Here is a 19,971-nt window from a genome sequence, read left to right on the forward strand (position 1 = left end):
CCTTGCGATGTTTTTGGATGTTGATCATGGTAATATCATTGCTGTCTTTGGAGGGTCAGAGAGCTTTCAGATTCCATCAAAAATATCTATTTGTGTTCCAAAGATTTGGAACGACATGAGGTTAATTAATGAGGGAATATTTTTTTGGGGGTGAACTAAACCTTTAATTCGATTATATTAAGGTAATCAAAAATCTCTGTTTACACGGTTGAAATCTGAATATTGTTGTCCATGTAAACGTACTGAATGTCGTTTGACCAAGCAACTAGCGAGTGTCACTAATATGCAGTAATGTCAGAGTAAAATGTTTATTGTTACTCTTGATGCGGTGCATTCATCTCAGCCAGAACTAATCAAAACGAACCCCCAAAAACAAATTAAAAACTCACTGTGTTAGCCTGCCAGTGGATGCATGAGGGAGCTGCCGAGCTGGCGCTTTCAATGACGCTAATTCATATCAGCTTTCTCAGCCCTCTGTTGGTGTTTGCGCTTGTAACGACAAGGTAATGTTTCTGGAGTGGAGGCTCATTCATTTCAAAAGGCTCTTAAAGAGGCTCCTCACATTGGAGCTTCACTTTGGGAAATTAGCGCTGCACGTTGTGTGCGGCCTAATTAAGCGGTCTGATCTGGAGCTGATTTGAATGAGAAAGCCCACTGATGAGCGGATCGGGAAGGTGCGGGCACACTGGAGGCATTATAGCCGCGCTGCAAAAGCGGGGCGGAAACACATGTTTGGAACTGTAAACAGTCCCAGAAGCGCGGCATGCATTACGATGCTAATATCCATCTCCAGTGCGGCGGGATTCAGCAGACGCAGAAGAATGGCTGTCCCGCAGGATGCCTGATCGAATCTAATTTTACCCGGAGTTGGGATGGGAGAGTGAGGAGGAGGGCGAGAGTCCCTCTGACCTTGTGGAATGGATGGGGTGGGAGCTGGTCTATGGAACCAGGAAATCATTTGTTTAGGCAACACTCTGGACTACTCGCTCTGTTTACTGCTGGCACCGTCGAAGTGGAGCAAAACCTTCACTGACCTTTCTTTTCAGTTGGAGAGAACTGATGGAGGGCCTGGCTCGCTCTCCACAACACATTTATCCGCTTTGTGAACCATACCGTCTTTCAAGCGAGCGGTTTTTGGTTCCCAGAATATTCTGGGAATGTTGGGGTATGGTTCTTGGATCGTTCCCAGAATTAAGCTGTTGAAGTTGTTTTTAGTAAACAGGAAAAGAATGGAAAGTGTTTGTAAGAAGAATTTGCCCTTAAGGTTCCATGATAGAAGATTTTAACAGTCAGCTTTATTTCTTTTTCCTGACAGTGAAAGTCATGAAGACTGTCAAGGGATTTCCATCTAATATTTGTTATATGTTTTAATATCAGCTTTATTTAAATTTCCCCCCAATTTTTTTTTTTTAAGTTTCCAACATCATTTAACAGTAACATTGCTGAGACTTAAAGATAATTGAAAGTTTATTTAATTTAATTTTATTTAATTTAATTTTATTTATGCAATGTGACATTCTTCATGATACGTCTTATTGTATGTGCGGCACTTTGTTTAATTTATGCTGATATACTGATATATATATATATATATATATACATATGTATATATATATATATATATTTTTTTTTTTTTTTCTTTTTTTTTTTTTCTTTTTTTACGACAGTTCTTTAATATTTACTCTGTTACAGTAATGATAATCACCACAGAATAAAAGAATTTAAGAAGTGAAATGTAATGCAATGAATGCCCTTTTTTTTTTTTTTTTTTTTTTTCGTAATTATCCCAAAGATAAGTTTAATTTTCCTTATGCTAAACAGAGATTGATTTTCGGTTAAATGGGCCTGTTTTTGCATTCAAAATCTGGGTTGCAAATCAAAATCAGTCTAGAACCACCATAGTTGAATGCAAAAGCTGAACAACAAACATGCAGAAAATTATGTGACATTAATGTCCTTGGCCACATTTCTGTTCTCGAGGCCTTCTATGTAAAAAGGCCCCATAAACTGGCTGTTTGGTGGTGTCATTGGAGTTGTTTACAAGGCAGTGTGTATTGATTCAAGGAGAGGTGGCCTCATTCTCCTCTTAGAGTGCCATTGTAGGGGTTCCAGGACAAACAGAGGAGCGCTGATCACGTTTCAGGCCTCTCTGAGTGCTACAGCTGAGCTCTCCTAAGTGCCCGCGGTTACAAATGGACCACTGAGTGAGGAGAGCCTGCTTATGCCAACACCATTCGGACACATATGTGAATTTGTGATTCATGAATGTGTGTTTAATTGTGCATTTGTGCTGAGGAATTTGTTTGTGTATTCCTCTGTTTGTTTATCCTCAACACATGATCACATGTAGCTTGTTATCATGTTTAGAAGATGTTTAAACTCAGAAACTTTATTTAGTCCGTTGTGGCTTGAAACTCTCGGACCACAAACTAGATTTGTCATGCCATGTGAATATGCTTGGAGAGGCTCTGTCAGGTCTCCGGCTGTGCAGCAGTGCCAGGCGGCCATTGATCAAGGTCAAAGGTCATTTGAGTGGAGAGCTCTAGAAGTGTCAGTGTTGGCAATGATTGAATTAGCAGTGGAAATGAATCCCATGAATGCGCTTTAATTGGGTTTGGGGTTTTTCCCATGATGCTCGCTTAGTGGTTCTCAACTAAAATACTTATCATCTAGTGATAACCTTCAATTTAAACTTTATGCTTAAAACTCCTCTGGAAATAAAACAACCAGTTTCTGCTATCCAAGTAGAAAGGGACAAAACATCTGATCTGTCACGAATAACTGGTTTGCACTTTGTTATGAATGCACTACTTTATAACTGATTCACAAGTGATTCCATGTAATAAATAAATCTATTTAATCTTACATTTCATACTTAAATCTTATATATACTAAATCAATGTATTACCATTAAAATAAAATAAGGTGCAAGAATGTGTCACTGCATATGGCAGAAATGACAAACTTGTTGTTTTTTAACTATTCTATTCTATTCTATTCTATTCTATTCTATTCTATTCTATTCTATTCTATTCTATTCTATTCTCCAGGTCTTGAACACACCATGGAATTAAATGCACCTCTTTAATAAAAAAAACATGTTAATTCTTATTTTAATCCTCAAAAAATAAAATAAATTAACATTAATTTAAATATTGGAGGGGGAGGCAACAACAATAATAAAAAGTACTACTAGCAGTAGTAGTAGTATACAATATTATTATTATTATTAGTAGTAGTATTAGTATTAGTATTAGTACTATTATCATTATTAGTAGTAGTATTAGTATTAGTATTAGTATTAGTACTATTATCATTAGTAGTAGTAGTAGTAGTAGTAGTTTTATTATTATTTCTTCAGTAGTTAAAAAGAAAGCCAGGTCAGGTTGCTGTATGTTTTTAGGAAGTTCAAGTTTTTACTTGAAAATTAAAAAAAAGTTGTATTATTGTTATGTAAGGAATAGTTAAGGTGTTTTTACAAGGCACATTTTAAACTGTATTTGTAAAAAGACAAACCCTTACTTTGAGACTTTTACATCAGACAGTGTGCGACTGATAATGGGAATGAGAGTCTGACCTTTGTGGCCTTTGCTCTGGTCTCCCCAGAGGAAGGACATCTACTGTGGGCTTTTCTTTGGAGAGCCAGTGAGTCAGATACAGTTTCACAAGCAATTAGTTTGAACAGGAGGTGCTGAATGAATGCGTTTGTTCCTTGTATCCTCTCCCTCTCTGCCAGCTACTGTATAAAGACAGTACCGTAAGTGAATCTAGCCAGCACTTACCGTCATGTCGTCACATTATGCTTCTATTGATTGATAGGATCCTGTTTAGTCACGGGGAGGTCTGCTCTCATGTCATATCAGCAGTTACTGATCACACAAGACCCTTTTCAGCTTTCTGTTCTGTAGCCCAGAGGAGCATTTTATGTTTTAAACCGTATTTTATCCCATAGTTACCCCTTCCCATGATATTTTTTTTTTTTTTTTTTCTGAGGTTCCTTCATGTTCAGGAGATTTAATAGAGAGACCAAGTTTCACTTGTCTCAGATATTTCTTCTAAAAATGGACACATTTATTTATTTATTTATTTATTTATTTATTTATTTATGTCTACTTACAATTAACTTGTTAATTAGGAATTCCTTAAAGGTGCCATGCAATGCATTGGTACAATATTTTAAATTGTTCTCTGATGTCCCCAGAGTTTGTATGTGAAGTTTTATCTCAAAATACCCCACCGATCATTTTGTCTAGCTTCTTGAAATTGCCACTTTTAGGATATGAGCCAAAATGCTCTATTTATGTGTATGTCTCCTTTAAATGAAAATGAGCTGGTGCTCCCGCCTCCCTTCCAGTGTTGCCAAGTCCGCAGTTTTCCTGTGGAATTGGGCTACTTTAACCCTGTCGCCCTGGGTTGCTTTTCATTTTTCCAAGTGAGGGTTTTGTTGTGAAAACCTGGCAATTGTGCTCCCTTCTCAGAAGAGTTCAAGAGCTCATGCTCGCGGTCCCTAAAACTGTTTGGATCGATGACATGACATTGAAACACCTCTGCTATGAAGATTTTATGATCCATGGTTTAAAATTCAATATAGAAATGACTCTAAGTGCACATTTCGGTGTCCCGGCAGGTCTGAGCACAGTTTGAGACATCATTAAGATCTCCTCTTGAAATTTCACTCCATTTGCTCTTCATCGAGACTTTAGTTTTGTCTTGTTTTGTCCTTGAAACGTCTTCTGTGACAAACGTGCGCACGGTTTGAGACATTGTCGAGATTTCTTCTGAAACGCTTGCTCCATTTGCTCTTCGTCTCATCGCTGTCTAGAAACGATTGATTTTTCATTCCTGTGGGAGGATTTCTTTCACAGCTCTTTGTTTTTACTCGACCCTCCCCACAATCGAACATCATCAAGATAGCGAAGAAGAGATCGACAAAGTAATAAGATCATCTCTCATATCCTTATTAAGGGTGGCTCCTGGGGGAGCGCGTGTGTGTTCTTGTTAAGAGCGAGTGTGTTCTGGGAGGCCTGGATGAGAAATCACCTCAGCGCCCCTCTGTAGCGCTCTCACTCCCTTCACAGGCCTGTTAGCCCAGGAGTGAGCCCCAGCGTCTCCTCGCAGCACACGTGTAATCAATAACAGCCCCCCAGCTCTGTCCCGCTCACACACACACCTCAGCACGTCGTGTTAGAAACACAAACTTATACATCATGCCGCACTCAGCGCTCCCCTGAACATCTGAGGCGTTCAGAGGCGTACGTGGAGGCACAGCTTTGCAGTGTGAGGGTTTGGAGAGATGAGAGGCTGATGCCGTCGAGAGCCATTGGCTTCCTGGGCGTCTATTAAAGAGCTGTCAAGAACAAGCGCTCGAGTGACGGAAAATGGGGCACCTTTCTCTCCATCATCACCTGCTTCACTGACCCGCGCCGCTCTTCATCTTGCATCTCCTTTGGTTATTTTTGGCCTTTGTAATTTATTTCTATTTATAAGTGATGGTCATGTCAAGGGCATTGGGAAATCATGGATGATTGGACGGAAGTATGTGTTGTTGTTGTTGTTCTTTACATTTAAATGAGATCTCAGTTGTTTCTCCTACAGAGCATATGAAGATTTTTTTATTATTATTTCTTATATATTTCCTGAACAATAAAACTGGTAATCTAACAGATGTCTCACACACTGTGCTCAAGATTGAAGTATGCAATCAAAGTCTCAACATGAACAATCGTCATCAGATTATGTGGGATATACTATCCATTTGCGCTATAATACTCTTACCATATATCAACAATGATTTTAAATCTCACCAGTGTTATTTTATTATTATTTGTGTACTGTTAAAGTATTGATCGATACAGATTTTAGCATTTATTTGTATATTTTCAGTTTTCTTTTCAATTTAAGAGATTTTGCAGTTGTTACGTGCTTTTGTCATTTTCATTTTTATTTTAATTTTTTAATATGTTTCTATGTAGCTTTTTTTTCTTCAGTTTTATTTTTAGTAATTTTAAACTGGCATTTGTTTATTTCAGTTAGTTTTCAAGGAAACATTTTTAATTTTCATTTAAGTTTAATGTTTTTCTTTATTTTGAATGTATTAAATTTTAATTAATTCATTAATTTATTATTCTTTCTTTTTTTCTCTCTTTCTTTCTTTCTTTCTTACTTTCATACCAATTAATATTAATTTTTTATTTTAATTGAACTTAATTTCAAATTTTTTCCCAATTTTCTTTTATTTGATTTTATTTATATCAGCTTTATTTACTGAAAATAATAATTGAAATATTTGTGATAATTTTCGTTTTAGACATCGTGTAGCTTCTCTATCATTATTTACTCATCCTTTTGTCATCCAAATCTTTCTTCTGTTCGTGAAGAATGTTTGAAACCAAACCGTTGAGGAAAGCCATTGTCTTCAATAGTATGGAAAAAATACTAATAATGGAAGTCAATTTCTACTAGCAACTGCTCAGTTATCAACATTCTTCAAAGTATTATCTTTTGTATTCAGCAGGAAAAAGAAAGTCATACAGGATAAGTAAATAATGACAACCTTTTAATTTTTGGATGAACTATCTCTTTAGCAACACTAAGAAATCCCTCTAAGGAATTTCAGAATAAACATTCACAAAAGAGAATATACAACAAAGACCTTCAGTGTGTCTCCGAAGCCACCTCTGAGCTCTAAAATGTTCCTCTGGGGTCTTCAGACATATTCTAGCCACATACAGTAGGTGTGTGTTTATCACATTTGGGACTCTGTGTTTTCTGATTCGCAGGGGTAAAAGTGAGTCATATTAGATTTCCTGTAACAAATGCTATTAAGGGAACCTGCATTTTTTTCATCAGCCTCAATCTGTGCAGTCCCAAACGGAGAGCCTCCAAGGAGAAATGGGTTAATGTAACCCTGAATTCTCATGCATCACAGCTACTCTCCATCCCGTCTTCTGCTCACACCACGCATAAGAAAACCTCTCAGGAGAAACAGCAGGCATGTAGGTGCACTGTAGCAGTGGGAATGTCATGAAGGACTGTGAGATAGGTAATAAACATCACTGATATGTTGGAAGTGGTTGCATCCGACCCCAAAACACCTTTATTAAACCGAAAGAAGGTCTTCTGCTGTATTCCCAGGGAAGAGGAGCCTGACCTCACTGCTTCTATATTAATAAAGCCCCTTTGGTTTTCTTGCCGTGAAGCAGAATTCAATTGATTCTTGGAGGATGGTGCTGACTTGAAGCTTTGGTTCATCAACTGTATCAGGTATTTAACCTGCGACTAGAGTGGAGTGGAATACAGATGCATGTGAGCAACAGTAATTAGCCAGCTCATCATGATTTCCCTCTTCATTATGGGTAATGGAATGTGATTCTCATGAATAGAGAAGGATGAGCTGATGATTACACTTTAATAGCACATAAAAAAGAATATAAATATATATACTTTTTTTTTTTTTTTCATTTTAAGAGGTGTGTTTGGATAATGCATGCACCCAGCTTTGAATATGACATTAAAGGAGACTTTAAAGGTATTTTTAAACACATTTTATAAACATAGCTCTGACTTCAGCTTCCCAAATTTTCATTTCCCAGAGGAAAAATTATTTCCTCATAATGTAGGTTTTTTTTACTCTCATAGCTCAAGAGACTCAATTATTTTTCAGTCAAACAAACTATTTAGATGTTTCTCTTCAAATTCCTCAGGTACGATCTGCTCTTTGTAGTCGTGTTGTTTTCATATGGTTTTGAAAAATGTTTCTGCTATTTTTAAGAAAAGTTTTAATCCAGTGACGCAAAAAATGTAAGGTGTAACAATAATAATAAAAAAAAAAAAGAATAAAAACTTTCCTTACATGCATTCACACCACATACAATTTTACAAACGTAATTCTGCTGTAATTACAAAGGTATATTTTATAAGAGACTGAGATATTTTTAAAGGGAATATGTACTCATCGTTTATTTAGAATGATTCATCAAATTGATCAAAAGTGAAAAAGCGATTGAAAAAAAAAAAACATTTACAAAAGATTTATATTTCAACTGAATGCTTTTCTTTTTTCATATATTTTTTCAAATAAAATATTAAAGGGGGGGTGAAGTATAGTTTAGTTTTATTATATTCATAAGAGAAAGATAGTCTGTACCGATTTTTCCCGGAAAAACACGAGCGTCTGTAGGCGTGACGTGTGGGCGGAGATAAAGAATCACGAGCGCCCAGTAGGCTTTTGCGTCGAGAGCGTTTGAAAACTGTGACATTACCGTGAGGAAAAAAACATCCAAAACAAACCATGGCTAACAGTCAGATTCAGCCGTTTATTTATGATCCAGAATTAGATCCCGATGCTGAAACTGAACGAGAGCAGCAGCAGCAGCAACGACTCGCTCCGAGCGGGGGTCTCCGGCATGGGAGGGGACGCACTAACAAGGAGGCAGAGATATTTGAAGCAGTTTTACTCACCGCCTGCGGTTCCAACACACGATCGTGACCCTTTTTCCTTGGGATTGCATCATCCTTAAGAAATAAACGATGTGCAAATCCGGCGTCAAACTGGGCCTTGTTTGTAAAACAAAAAAAAATTAAAATTTAAAAATAAAAAAATTATAAATAAATAAAAAGCAGCTTTGGTGAGCAGAAAGGTTTCTAAAATATTTCTACAAATCTTTTTTAGCATTCGATAATGTGGGATAAATGTCTGCAGAGTTCCTTTCTATGATAGCCTTTCCTGTTTATCTTTTCTAGGTATTTTTTATTTTAATGGCTGTTTCTTCATTATGATATGAGGACAATTATATCACCCTAACACTTTTAAACATTTTTAAAAATAAAAATAATAAAAAAATTCACATTAAAGTAAGCAAATAGTGAATGTTGAATATTAAGTTTGTGGAATTCGATGAGTTCATTCTGAGACTTCAGTATTTTGGCAGATGTCTTGACAGTTAAAGACATTGTTGAAATCTCTTCAGAAACTGTCTCCATTTGATCTCGTTACTGTCTAGAAACAATATTTCTTTCCTATGAGATCATAAGATCCACTCACGTGCGTGTGGCCGGCCGTACGCACATCTCAGCGCTGTTGGTTCTGCTATTAGTTTGTTTAAGTCCGTGCAGATGATTAAATGTCTTTCCATTTTGTCTGCCGATGCATATGGGTATGTGAAATGATTCGCTCCATTAAAAGCGGCAGCATAGTAATGGGGTAATGAATGGCCCTGTCGGCTAGAGACTCCCAGCATCCTAATTTGTCTTTCCTCCTGTTGTTGTCTCCACAGCCTGCCGGCCCGGCTTCTATAAGGCCTCTTCTGGGAACGTCAAGTGCTCCAAGTGTCCGCCGCACAGCTACACACACCAGGAGGGAGCCACGCACTGTGACTGCGAGAAAAACTACTTCCGTGCAGGAGAGGACCCCGTCTCCATGGCCTGCTCTCGTATGTACTGCTTACTGTACCTACATACGTGCATTTTCTCCAGATTCTATCGGTTTAACTTCACGTTTAAGACTCTTGTTTTGTTCAGCTCAATCTGACCCACACTTGATGCGACAAATGCTGTTTACTCTAAGTAAAAATAATGTTAGATACTATTTATACTTTATTTTAGTGGTAGTTATTTGCATCTTAGTGTGCAAAGAAGTGAACATAAAGGAAATGTGCAGCTAATTTTGAACAAAAAATATTTGGGTGGCCATATTGACACCTAACAGAAAGGGACCAACTGTTTGTTTGTTTGTTCATTCATTCATTCATGTGTAATTTATCTTATTTTTATTATGGTGTTTGTTTGTTTATTTGATTGGCTGACATGCTGCTAGGGTTATTATAATTTAACTGACATGTACCATAAATAATTAACTCAATACATAAATAACATGAAATAAAAGAAATGTTAATTACAATAATATAAATTATTTAAAAAGGAACAAATATACTTGTTTTATTTCAGGTAGTTTGCCAAGACATAATTTGTCAATATCATAAAATAACTCAAAATAGAAAATTATAAACATGAATAAAAACTAGATTTATCATGGTATTTATGAAAAAAAAAAAAAAAAAAATTATATATATATATATACTGTATAACAGCAGAACTTTAAATAAAATTAAAATGTAAAATACAAACATAAAAACTAATTCAAAATATTAAACAAATGTATTATGCATAGTATCTTAGTTATACTGAAATAGCAGTGTAAGCTGCAATAGATGTTTTCTGTTTTGTCATGAATCTTTGTATTTTTTTTCGGCAAACTGCATGGAAACCAGTTTGGGTCAGTGTGAGCCGCAGCTCAAAGGCGTACGCAGATGTTCAACACAACAGTGCAGGACAGCAAAATCTCCACAAGCATTTAGAAGTGATGTTGTTGTACGGATAATTATTTATGCTACTTGAAACGCAGTGTTCCTGTTCGCCGCGCAGCTCTAAGAAGTGCCGGAGCTTTCTGAACGATGGTGTTTGTTCAAGGATTGATGAATTTGTGTTGGCTCATTCTGACAAAGCTTCCGATACCCCCTCAGCGGCCTTCAAGCTGTCCCGCCGAGAATAGCCCGTGTTTGCTTATTTTTAACCGTTTCAACCAACGGGCCTCCTCGGGTTTGCGCAGCAGAGCAAGCTAACCCATTCTCTTTTATGGAGAAGCACGCAGATGGTAGACAGATGCATGCAGCGACTGCCAAGCATTCCAAAACACATTATCCATAAATCACCGCATTGCTATCAGTGCTGATTCATATCACATAAAACCACCAAGAGCCTTTTTGAATTCTGCGGCCAAGTTTAATAGGGTGTATCTTACGTGACATCCGAAGTAGTCAGCACGTCAGATCACGCCACGCTCATGCAAGTCGCTTTTTATTTAGGCTGTCGGAAGCAATACAGAGTCTTCATTTCCACTTAAGCACTCGTTCCCAATGTTAGTTTAAGACTTTGATGGGTACAGTGAGCGGAAAAATGCTTGAACGGAGTGTACGACTTTAATTTCTCCACTTCATGCTGCCATTGCCCCCGAGTTTGTACATTTATCTTGATAGAATCTGCTCGGATTCAGGCAGTGGAGCCGATACGCTTTAAGTGCAGCTCTGAGAGCGGAACTGCAATTAAAGGAAGACGACGCATGATATTATCTACAATAATTGTGGAAGGTCATTCTGAGTTCTTCAGAGATGTTTTTTTTTTTTTTGCATGTGAATATAATTCAGGTCATGGCTGCATTACACAGGCAGTTGCTATGTGAATTATTGCTTTGTAAAATTTACAGTTTATGTTGCGTACTATGTTGTGTCAGCGAAGGTCGGCATTTAATCACGGTTGAATGTTTCAAAGGCATACATATTTATGCCTGTTTTTAGTATGTATAAATGGACTGTCGGTCTCCTTTTTATGACCTCATAAAGGCGATATTCTGCTGCGTAACTCTATGATGTGAGGAAAATGCCAACGGCAGACATCGTATATAACTGTATGAAAGTATGAAACAAATGATGCAAGTTACTAATGTATAGGTGAAGTATAACTGTGAAACAGTCTTCATCTGTATCCAGTACATTTACTGTTTAATAAACTGGATAAAGTTATACTGTAGTTTTATAAAAAATAAAAAAGTAATCTAAAAAGTAGTCAGATTACATTACTAAAAATGGGTAACCTACATTACGATACTTACTACAGTTTTGTAATAGACTACAATTGATCAAGTAATCTACACAGCTCTGATTGAACCAATACCAGACGCAGACATCTTCCATACGTCACGGAGAGAATTTCATGGGTTCGTCATGTTGTGGTGGTGATTGTTCAGGTCTGTGGTAATAACTAAGGCTAGTCACACTTTTCTGGATTACCTGTCTGAATAATGGATGGCTTACCCCGGCACACCTCACATCCTCCCACTAACAGGCCAGCGAGTCTGTTAACATTACATGCTCACTGTGATTTCTATTATATGTCAGGATCAAAGGACGCTATGCTCTGGCAAAGATGTTACCTAGTGACATACTGTATATCGACTTTTTCCTCCATCCTAAAAGAAAAAGACGTTGGTTTATGCTGTTGCCACTGCAGACTGAGGCACATTAATGCATTTCTGCTACCTGTTCTCATGGCAAAAACTTACTTGGGGGCACGTTTTCGCGAGACGTATCACTGCAGTTTCCAAAAGAGGTGAACACTAGAGGTAGTAAAATTCCGACACCTTTTTATTAGTATTTGCACAAATTTACAGTTCCGATTAATAAAGTGTAATTTTCGCACAATTGCTTGAAGAATATTATGTCATGACTTCCAAACAATTGTAATACGCTGGGAGATTTGAGAACTGATTTTTTTGAACATTCGCATCGCACATATCCAGCCTCATATCTATGGGTTTTTATCCAAGATTGGTTTGCTCGGTAGCTGTGGCACAGTGGCATCGGCAAATGCATTTTATATTGGTTTTGCATTCGTTAGCACTATGGGGTAGGTTTAGGTTTGGGTTTGGTGTAGGGCATATTTCCATCATGAGAGAGCATTACCTTTTATCGACAGTCCACGAACATTTTGAATAATTCTGAACCACCGCAATACGTACCTGAAGCAACGTAACAAAAAGACGGCAATACGTACCTATATCAATGTAATAAAAACATGCTAGGGTTCACGAATTGAACCCGTGTTTTAATGCCACACAGTGAACATTTCTCTTTGAAACTTCAGCGAAACATGCAGTAAGGTATGTAAAAACGGTGTTGCAGAAAAGTACCCAGAGGTATGTATTTTTATGAGACTAGGCTGATTTTTTTATCTCTGCTGACACAGACAACCTCCTTTTTATGATACTCATTTTTTATATAAAGGAAAGATTAAGGTGTTATATATATATATATATATATATATATATATATATATATATATATATATATATATATATATATATATATATAAATCCACTATACATTATAAAAATAAGAAAGGTTGTTTAGCCAAATATGAAAATCCTCTCCTTCATGTAATTCCAAACTCATGTTGTTTTTTGTCTTCCATGAAATTAAATGTTAAAAAGAAAGTCCACTGCAGTTTGTTTTTATTTAGTTACTTAGTTTGTCATGAACACAGCATAAAAGTTTGAGAAGCGCTGGTATACGGTATAATATAGTATATGGTTATGTGCTGCATTCTGTGTCTTCTGAAGTCATACCATTGTCATGTGAGGACCAGACTGATGTTTAAGACTTTCAGTGAAACTCTTTCAGTCTACCCCTCCACAAGAGCTGGTAAATGTGATTATAAAATTACATTTTGAGTGAATTATTCTTCAAGGATTGTTGCTCTTCTTTTTCTAAGTGCTTTTGAAAAGGCCAATGTGGTGAATCCTGTATTTGACCTTGAAGCTAAATGTCTGATTTATCTTCATGTCACAATGAAGGGAAAGCAACAGGGAGTGTTCTGGAATGTTCCAGAGCGAATTTGTGGAGGAGATTCCTTTGTGTAATGTTCTATTTCTTAATGTAGGATCAAATCCTATCACCCCCCCCCCCAACCATCTCTAAACTGAGGCCATCTCTTGGCCTTCAGCGTGTGAGTTGACGTCAAATCAAACCAAACCAACATTGCATTCTGGATTGCACTTCTCATTCACCACCATTTTTAAGCCATTTTAAATTTAGTTTTAGTGTAATTATACCCAGAGGTCAAGTATTAAATTCGCAAAATATTCCAAAATGATTTACTGGCTTTGAACTGGTGTCCATCACCTTACTTTAATCTGAGATTTCACTCTTGTTCACATATATGCCGAAGTCTGTCACTTATTCGAACAACAGCTTGCTGTGCAGGCCTGCTATTTCAATCAATAGAGCACCCTGGCCGCTCTTCATACCCTATTTTTTTTTACCATGACAATCTTTTAAAGTTAATATAACAATCCAGTGAGGACACTTCTGAACTCTGGAGCAATTTTAGAGGCTTTGCCAGCATTTTAACAAGGGGAAGGACATGGCTGCCTAAATTCCATATCCATCCATAACTGATGATTTTAACGATTAAACCCACACTTTTTAAAGTAAACGTACTTCTCCAGAGGGATATTTTATTGCTCTTTCATAGCTCATGAGTTTTTCAGTTGTGTTTCATTTAAGTATAAACCTTGTCCCAGATGTTTCTCCTGTCATCTCTTAGGAAAAAGTGAAAAAAGACAAATGAGACAGTTCCGCGCAGAATCAGTTAATAAATAAATAAATTATTTGAGCTTGGTGGATTCGAGGAGAAATGTTTGAGTTCATATCAAGACCAATGATTTGATAAGCATCCAGAAGTCTCTGTTTCATCTCCATTCAATCTCATTGCTGTCTACACTCTTAGAAAAATAAAAAGGTTCCAAAAAGCGTTTTGGCATTATCATTTAATGAAGAACCATTTTGGGTTATCTAAAGAACCTTTCAGTGAACAGTTTTTTTTTTTCCATCATTTGAACAATATTTTAGTAATCTAAAGAACTGAGGTCGACTATAAAGAAACTTCTGCGGTTTTTCTGAATGTTAAGCCCATCAATTCCAATAAAGAACTTTTATTTTAAACAGTGTAGAAGAAATGGTAGAAGAAAAGATGGGTTTCCTGGGTCAATATTGGTTCGCCTTGTCAGTGTTGAATATGCTTGTCAGTACAGCTGAAATGGATTTTCATCATGCTGTACAATATTTTTATTGCTTGATTAAAAAAATTATGAAGAAATATTATATCACATATCTTCTTCCTCAGGACCTCCATCTGCCCCACGCAATGTGATCTCTGCCATTAATGAGACGTCAGTGATTCTAGACTGGACCTTGCCGGCTGATAGCGGAGGCAGGAAGGACGTGATATTTAACGTGGTCTGTAAGCGTTGTTGGCCGGGTCCCAGGCAGTGTGAACCCTGTCGAGGGGCCGTGCGCTTCTTGCCCCGTGCCACCGGCCTCACTAACACAACAGTAACCATGGTGGACCTCCTGGCACACACCAACTACACCTTTGAGATCGAGGCCCAAAATGGAGTGTCCTCCCTGGCCCCCACGGTCCGGCAGTATGCTGCGGTCATCATCACTACAAACCAAGCAGGTGAGTCGCCCATCTCAGAATATTCTATTTTTAAAGACATTTTCTCCACCCTTTCCAAAAAACACTGGGAAACATTTACTCATGGTTTACTCATTTAGATCTGAAACACATATGATGTTCTTTCAGCCATGAAACAAAAAAGGTACATTTTTGAAGGATATCCTGAATAGTTTTTTCTTAAAATGAACTTGGACTGGAACTGTCAAACTCCAAATTCATGAAAAAAGCCCTAAATGTATTATAAAAGAGGTCCATATGGTTCAAGCACTGTTTTCAAAACCATACAAAGTTTATGTGAGAAAAGGAAGGAAATAAATAAAAATAAAAAATCAGAACCAATGGAGTTTGTAAAAAATGGCTTCAATGTGTTTTGCGTCAGTACGTTTGTTATTATATTTAGCCATCTTTAACTCCTCAATGCAATGCCTCTACCTACACTTTTGTGAAAAACTACCTATACATGCAATTCACTGATTTTTCCACTAGAGGCAGTAAATGCCAACTACTTTTGTTCCTTTTCACACATAGTATGGTTATGGGGCAGATCAATGTATTTATTTTCAATTAAAAAATACCTATATTTATTCTGCCCCATAATCTTCTCCATATGTATGGATTTTCTGATATAGTAAAATTGCTTGGTAGCGCACCTCGTATAGCATATTGCTTTCGATACCTGTGAAACAGGAGTCACAATGACATAGTTCAAAGTCTTGTAAAAGCAAGCTAAAATGCTGTGGTTGCTTCAGAAAATGTGTTTTTGTCTCACATTTGCTATTGACTTAGGTTAAGGGTTGGTGGTACATTTTTTAACACCACTCACCAGATATTTCATTTCTAAACTGCTATAATATGCACAACTAATGAAATCAAACGTTGACAAGTTCACGTTGATTTCTTTAGGATAAAACTGAACACACTTTTAGCATCACTCACTGGATATTTCACTTTGAAAGAGTTACAAAACGAACAAGAAGCAACCTAAAATCATTTTGCATAAATGTTGGCACATTTTTACAATGAGACTGGGTTGTATATTGGAATAAAGCATAATCGTAACAGTTCTGATCATTTTATTGTGCTCTTTTTGCAATTTTGTGACATGACAGGCCCATTCCCCATTCATTATGGAATAGATCAGCCAGGATTTTCTTCAGATATTCACCTTTTGTGTTCCATGGAAGAAAGAACATCATAGAGGTTCAGAACAATGTGTGAACTATCCATTTAATTCTCCCGGGTCTTCTAATGGCACATTAACACAAAATTCCCACAAAATGACACTTCATTCAAAGCCACGTCTTAACAGAAAAATTGTCATCAAAGATTTCCATTGATCGTGCGAAATGTTTTAATGGTCCCCTGAGATGGGTTGAGACATTTTCACAAAGACAATTCAATTTCCCCTCAGTGATGTGCAACAACGCTCAACATTCCAATTGGAAGGAAGAATAGAACTGTTTAATGCCTCCGCGAGCTTATTGCTCATCCCGCGCTAGCACAGCTGTCTGTGAACTTATCATTCTGCAGGTGTTGGCCTCTAGTATGGCTGACTGAAGGTCACGACTCCTCAGGTTACTAAAGCAGAGGGGTGCTGGACGGCAGGCCATCTGCCTCTCATTCCATGTGGGCTTCCTTTTTGAAGACTTGTGTGTCTGTTCTCGAGCCCTGTCTATGCTATCTTCCCTCTCTGAGTCAATCAACATTCATGTTTTCAACAATATTTTCATTATTTGTGGGTCATCCCTGTTAACTTTTGAAAATGGATAATGTATGCTTGCTATGAAAGTATTTTTTATATATGAAGAGTTCAGATGCAAAAGCCTCTAAATGCCATCTGAAATTTGCATCTAAAATTAGGATTTTTATCAAGCTACTATGCTTAGGTTGAGTCATTTTACTTTAATGCCAATCTGCAGGTCCTTTGCCAGACTATTAAAGTGAAATAACTGAACATAAATATAGGAGCCTGATAAAAATCCAAATTTTAGATGAAAATTTCAGATGGCATTTAGAGGCTTTTGCATCTGAACTCTTCATATATAAAAGACTATTCCAAATATTCATTGAATTATATTAAATGTTAATAAGTAAAGAAAATCTGAAAAGACTAACTAAATTACTAAATTTAATACTTTTATTCAGCAATGACACTAAAATGGATCAAAAGAGACAGTTAAGACTTCCTATTTACAATAAATACTTTCTGTTGAACTTTCAGTTGCAAAAGAATCATTTTTTCCATAAAAATATAAAACAACACAACTGTTTGCAACATTAATTTTTTTCCTTGGCAAGCAAATCAGCATATGAGAATGATTTCTGAAGGATCATGTGACACTGAATGCTGGTATGGATGGAATGATGCTGGAAATACAGCTTTGCTTCACTGGAATTAATTACAATTGAAAATATATCCAAATAGAAAACATTTATTTGGAATCATAATATTTCACAGTATTACTGTTTATAATGTATTTTTTTTTTTATCAAATAAATGCAGCCTTGGTGAGGATGTGTCTCCTTTCAAAACATATTTCTTATTTTTTTTTAATAATAGTGTGCATTGCTTACTTATTGTTATTAAAATTAGATTAAAATTATTTTCGTTTTTAAAAAAAAGATTAACATTATAAAGTGATACTGATGAAACAGGAAAAAAATTATTTTAAAAAAACAGTATTCTTAAGAAAAGTAATATATTTTACTTTGAAAGATTGAAAAAAAAAATGAACCGATAATTACTGAAATAATATTATAAATTTAAAAACACCAATGCATATTTTAATTAGTATTTCATTATTATTATTATTATTCAGAATTTACTTTATAGCACCTGAATAAAATGACAACATTCACTCAGATTTCAGATTTTAACGTTTTCCAATATACTAAGACATATAGATGGGGTTATAAAAACGTAGCACAGTGTTAGAATGACCCTGGCTATAAGCAGCAGAGTTTGTTGTGGGTTTAAGGTTTTTTAGTGTTGATAGGTCACAGCTTCACTCTATTAAAGGTGTTTTTGTCAAACAAGGATACCTTGAGGGAGACAGATTTGTAGCCCCTCAAACTGATGGGCAGTAAATATGGATTTAACACTTCTCTTCTCTAGTTCTTCAGTGAAGAGTAACATTTTAACAAACCTTAAATACATTTTTTTTTTTTATATTGAGGCCATTTGTTTTTAATTATCATCTGTTGATTTCTATGTCCTTATTACCCTCTAACAATTTATTTATCCCTTTAGACATACACACTCCCGCTCACAATTCTTACTTGATTTCAAAGCACACAGTACAAAGAAACATTTTTTTTGCTTAAGCGCTCCAGTTTATTGGACTGCAATGGTATTCATTTCCTCGCACAGAGACAGCACTACACCCTCATTTTCTGTCTTTTCGATTGAGTTTTTCAGTTCAGGCTGTTTCAGAAACCAAAACCAGGAAGATTGTGACCCCTCTCTCTGTTCTTCTCTACTCTTGCTCTTAGACAAATAATCCAGCTTCCTTTACTGTCCTATAAAACACAGCCAGAACAAGGAGATGGATGTGTGAATGGCCAATCTAGTGAGTCGGGGCTGCAGAGAGCACATTTACAAGGGGCTCCGAGGGTTGTCAGCACAGCCCAATCCATCTAAACAGAGCCAGCATGTGCTCCGCAGCCCAAGGGAGACAGCACACGCAAGCTGCCCTCCGTGTAAGAACTGTGCTCTCTGCTCGGCTCTCAATCTCATCAGAGCTGTAAAACGTGTGTTTCGAGACCCGATGGTTCTGCCATTTTAACGGGCCAATCCTTCTGACCTTGCAGCCGTGCCGGGGCAGGGCAGAGATTTTCAGCAAAGCCAACAAAGCTGGAAAAGCATGTGGTCTAACTTTCAGTAATTCCAAAGACTCATTCTACTGTGCCGGGATGTGCAAAATTAACTTTTTGGCACAACTGAACACGATGTGAATTGAAAAAGATTTCCCTGGGAAACTGGAAAACTATCATTTGCACTGTATTTTTTATAATGATTTTTTAATGACTTGTTAAGCTCTAAATTACAAGATCATATGTTATAGGGGTCAATCTCTATCTCCCAGTCACATGTCATGTTTATTATTATTATTATTACTAGTGAGGAATATTCTCAAAATTACTATTGTGCAAAAGTTTGGGGTCAGTCAGTATAATATTATTATTGATATATGACATTAAATTCTTCAAAAGTTACAGTTAATATCTTAGCTGTCACTTTTGAATTATGTATGATATCACTTTTTAATCATACTATTTATCTAAAATGTAAATGTTGTTTGTTTAAACTATTTAAACCAAAAAGTATCATTTTCCAAAAAAAAAAAAAAAAATTAGGCAACCGTTTTATTTATTTTTTTATTATTTTTTTTTTACACCAAATCATCATTAGAATGATTTCTGAAGGATCATGATCTTTGCATCATAGAAATAAAATTTAAAAACATTTAAACATTTTAAAGTGTATATTCAAATAGAAAATAGCTGATTTCATTTGTAATAATATTTAACAAATGTACTGTTTTTATTGTATGTCTGATCAGATAAAATCAGCAATGGTGGGCAGAAGAGACATTAAAATATGTACCACCAAAAATAAATAAATAAATAAATAAACAAATAATAATAATAATAATAATAATAATAATAATAATAATAAAAAGAAGAAGAATAATTGTTCTTTACAATTGCTCATATTACATCAGTTAGGGTGAGATATCATTCTTACAATTGGATTGAAACCATGAAATGCTGCAGTTCCTTATGTTACCAGTCAACAGCCGAAGCCAATTCGGACTTGCGTTTGGCACTTGGCAAGTGTTAATTTTGGCCCCTGATCTGCGTGGAAGTGTTTAGCTGGATCATGGCATGACAAAAGGT

At 36.3% G+C, this 19,971-nt stretch overlaps 1 protein-coding gene across 3 annotated transcripts in view; it reads left to right on the plus strand.

The window, feature by feature from the left end:
* epha3 (eph receptor A3) overlaps positions 1-19,971 on the plus strand; it is a 114,783-nt gene that overhangs the window by 52,520 nt on the left and 42,292 nt on the right. For all 3 annotated transcript variants that reach the window (XM_052565843.1, XM_052565844.1, XM_052565845.1), the window contains exons 4-5: positions 9,276-9,431; positions 14,737-15,072. In XM_052565843.1, the coding sequence (XP_052421803.1) occupies positions 9,276-9,431; positions 14,737-15,072 (492 nt within the window). The remainder of the gene's footprint in view (positions 1-9,275; positions 9,432-14,736; positions 15,073-19,971) is intronic.

The sequence above is a fragment of the Carassius gibelio genome, chromosome B9 (genome assembly GCF_023724105.1).
Source record: "Carassius gibelio isolate Cgi1373 ecotype wild population from Czech Republic chromosome B9, carGib1.2-hapl.c, whole genome shotgun sequence".
NCBI classification, from domain to species: domain Eukaryota; kingdom Metazoa; phylum Chordata; class Actinopteri; order Cypriniformes; family Cyprinidae; genus Carassius; species Carassius gibelio.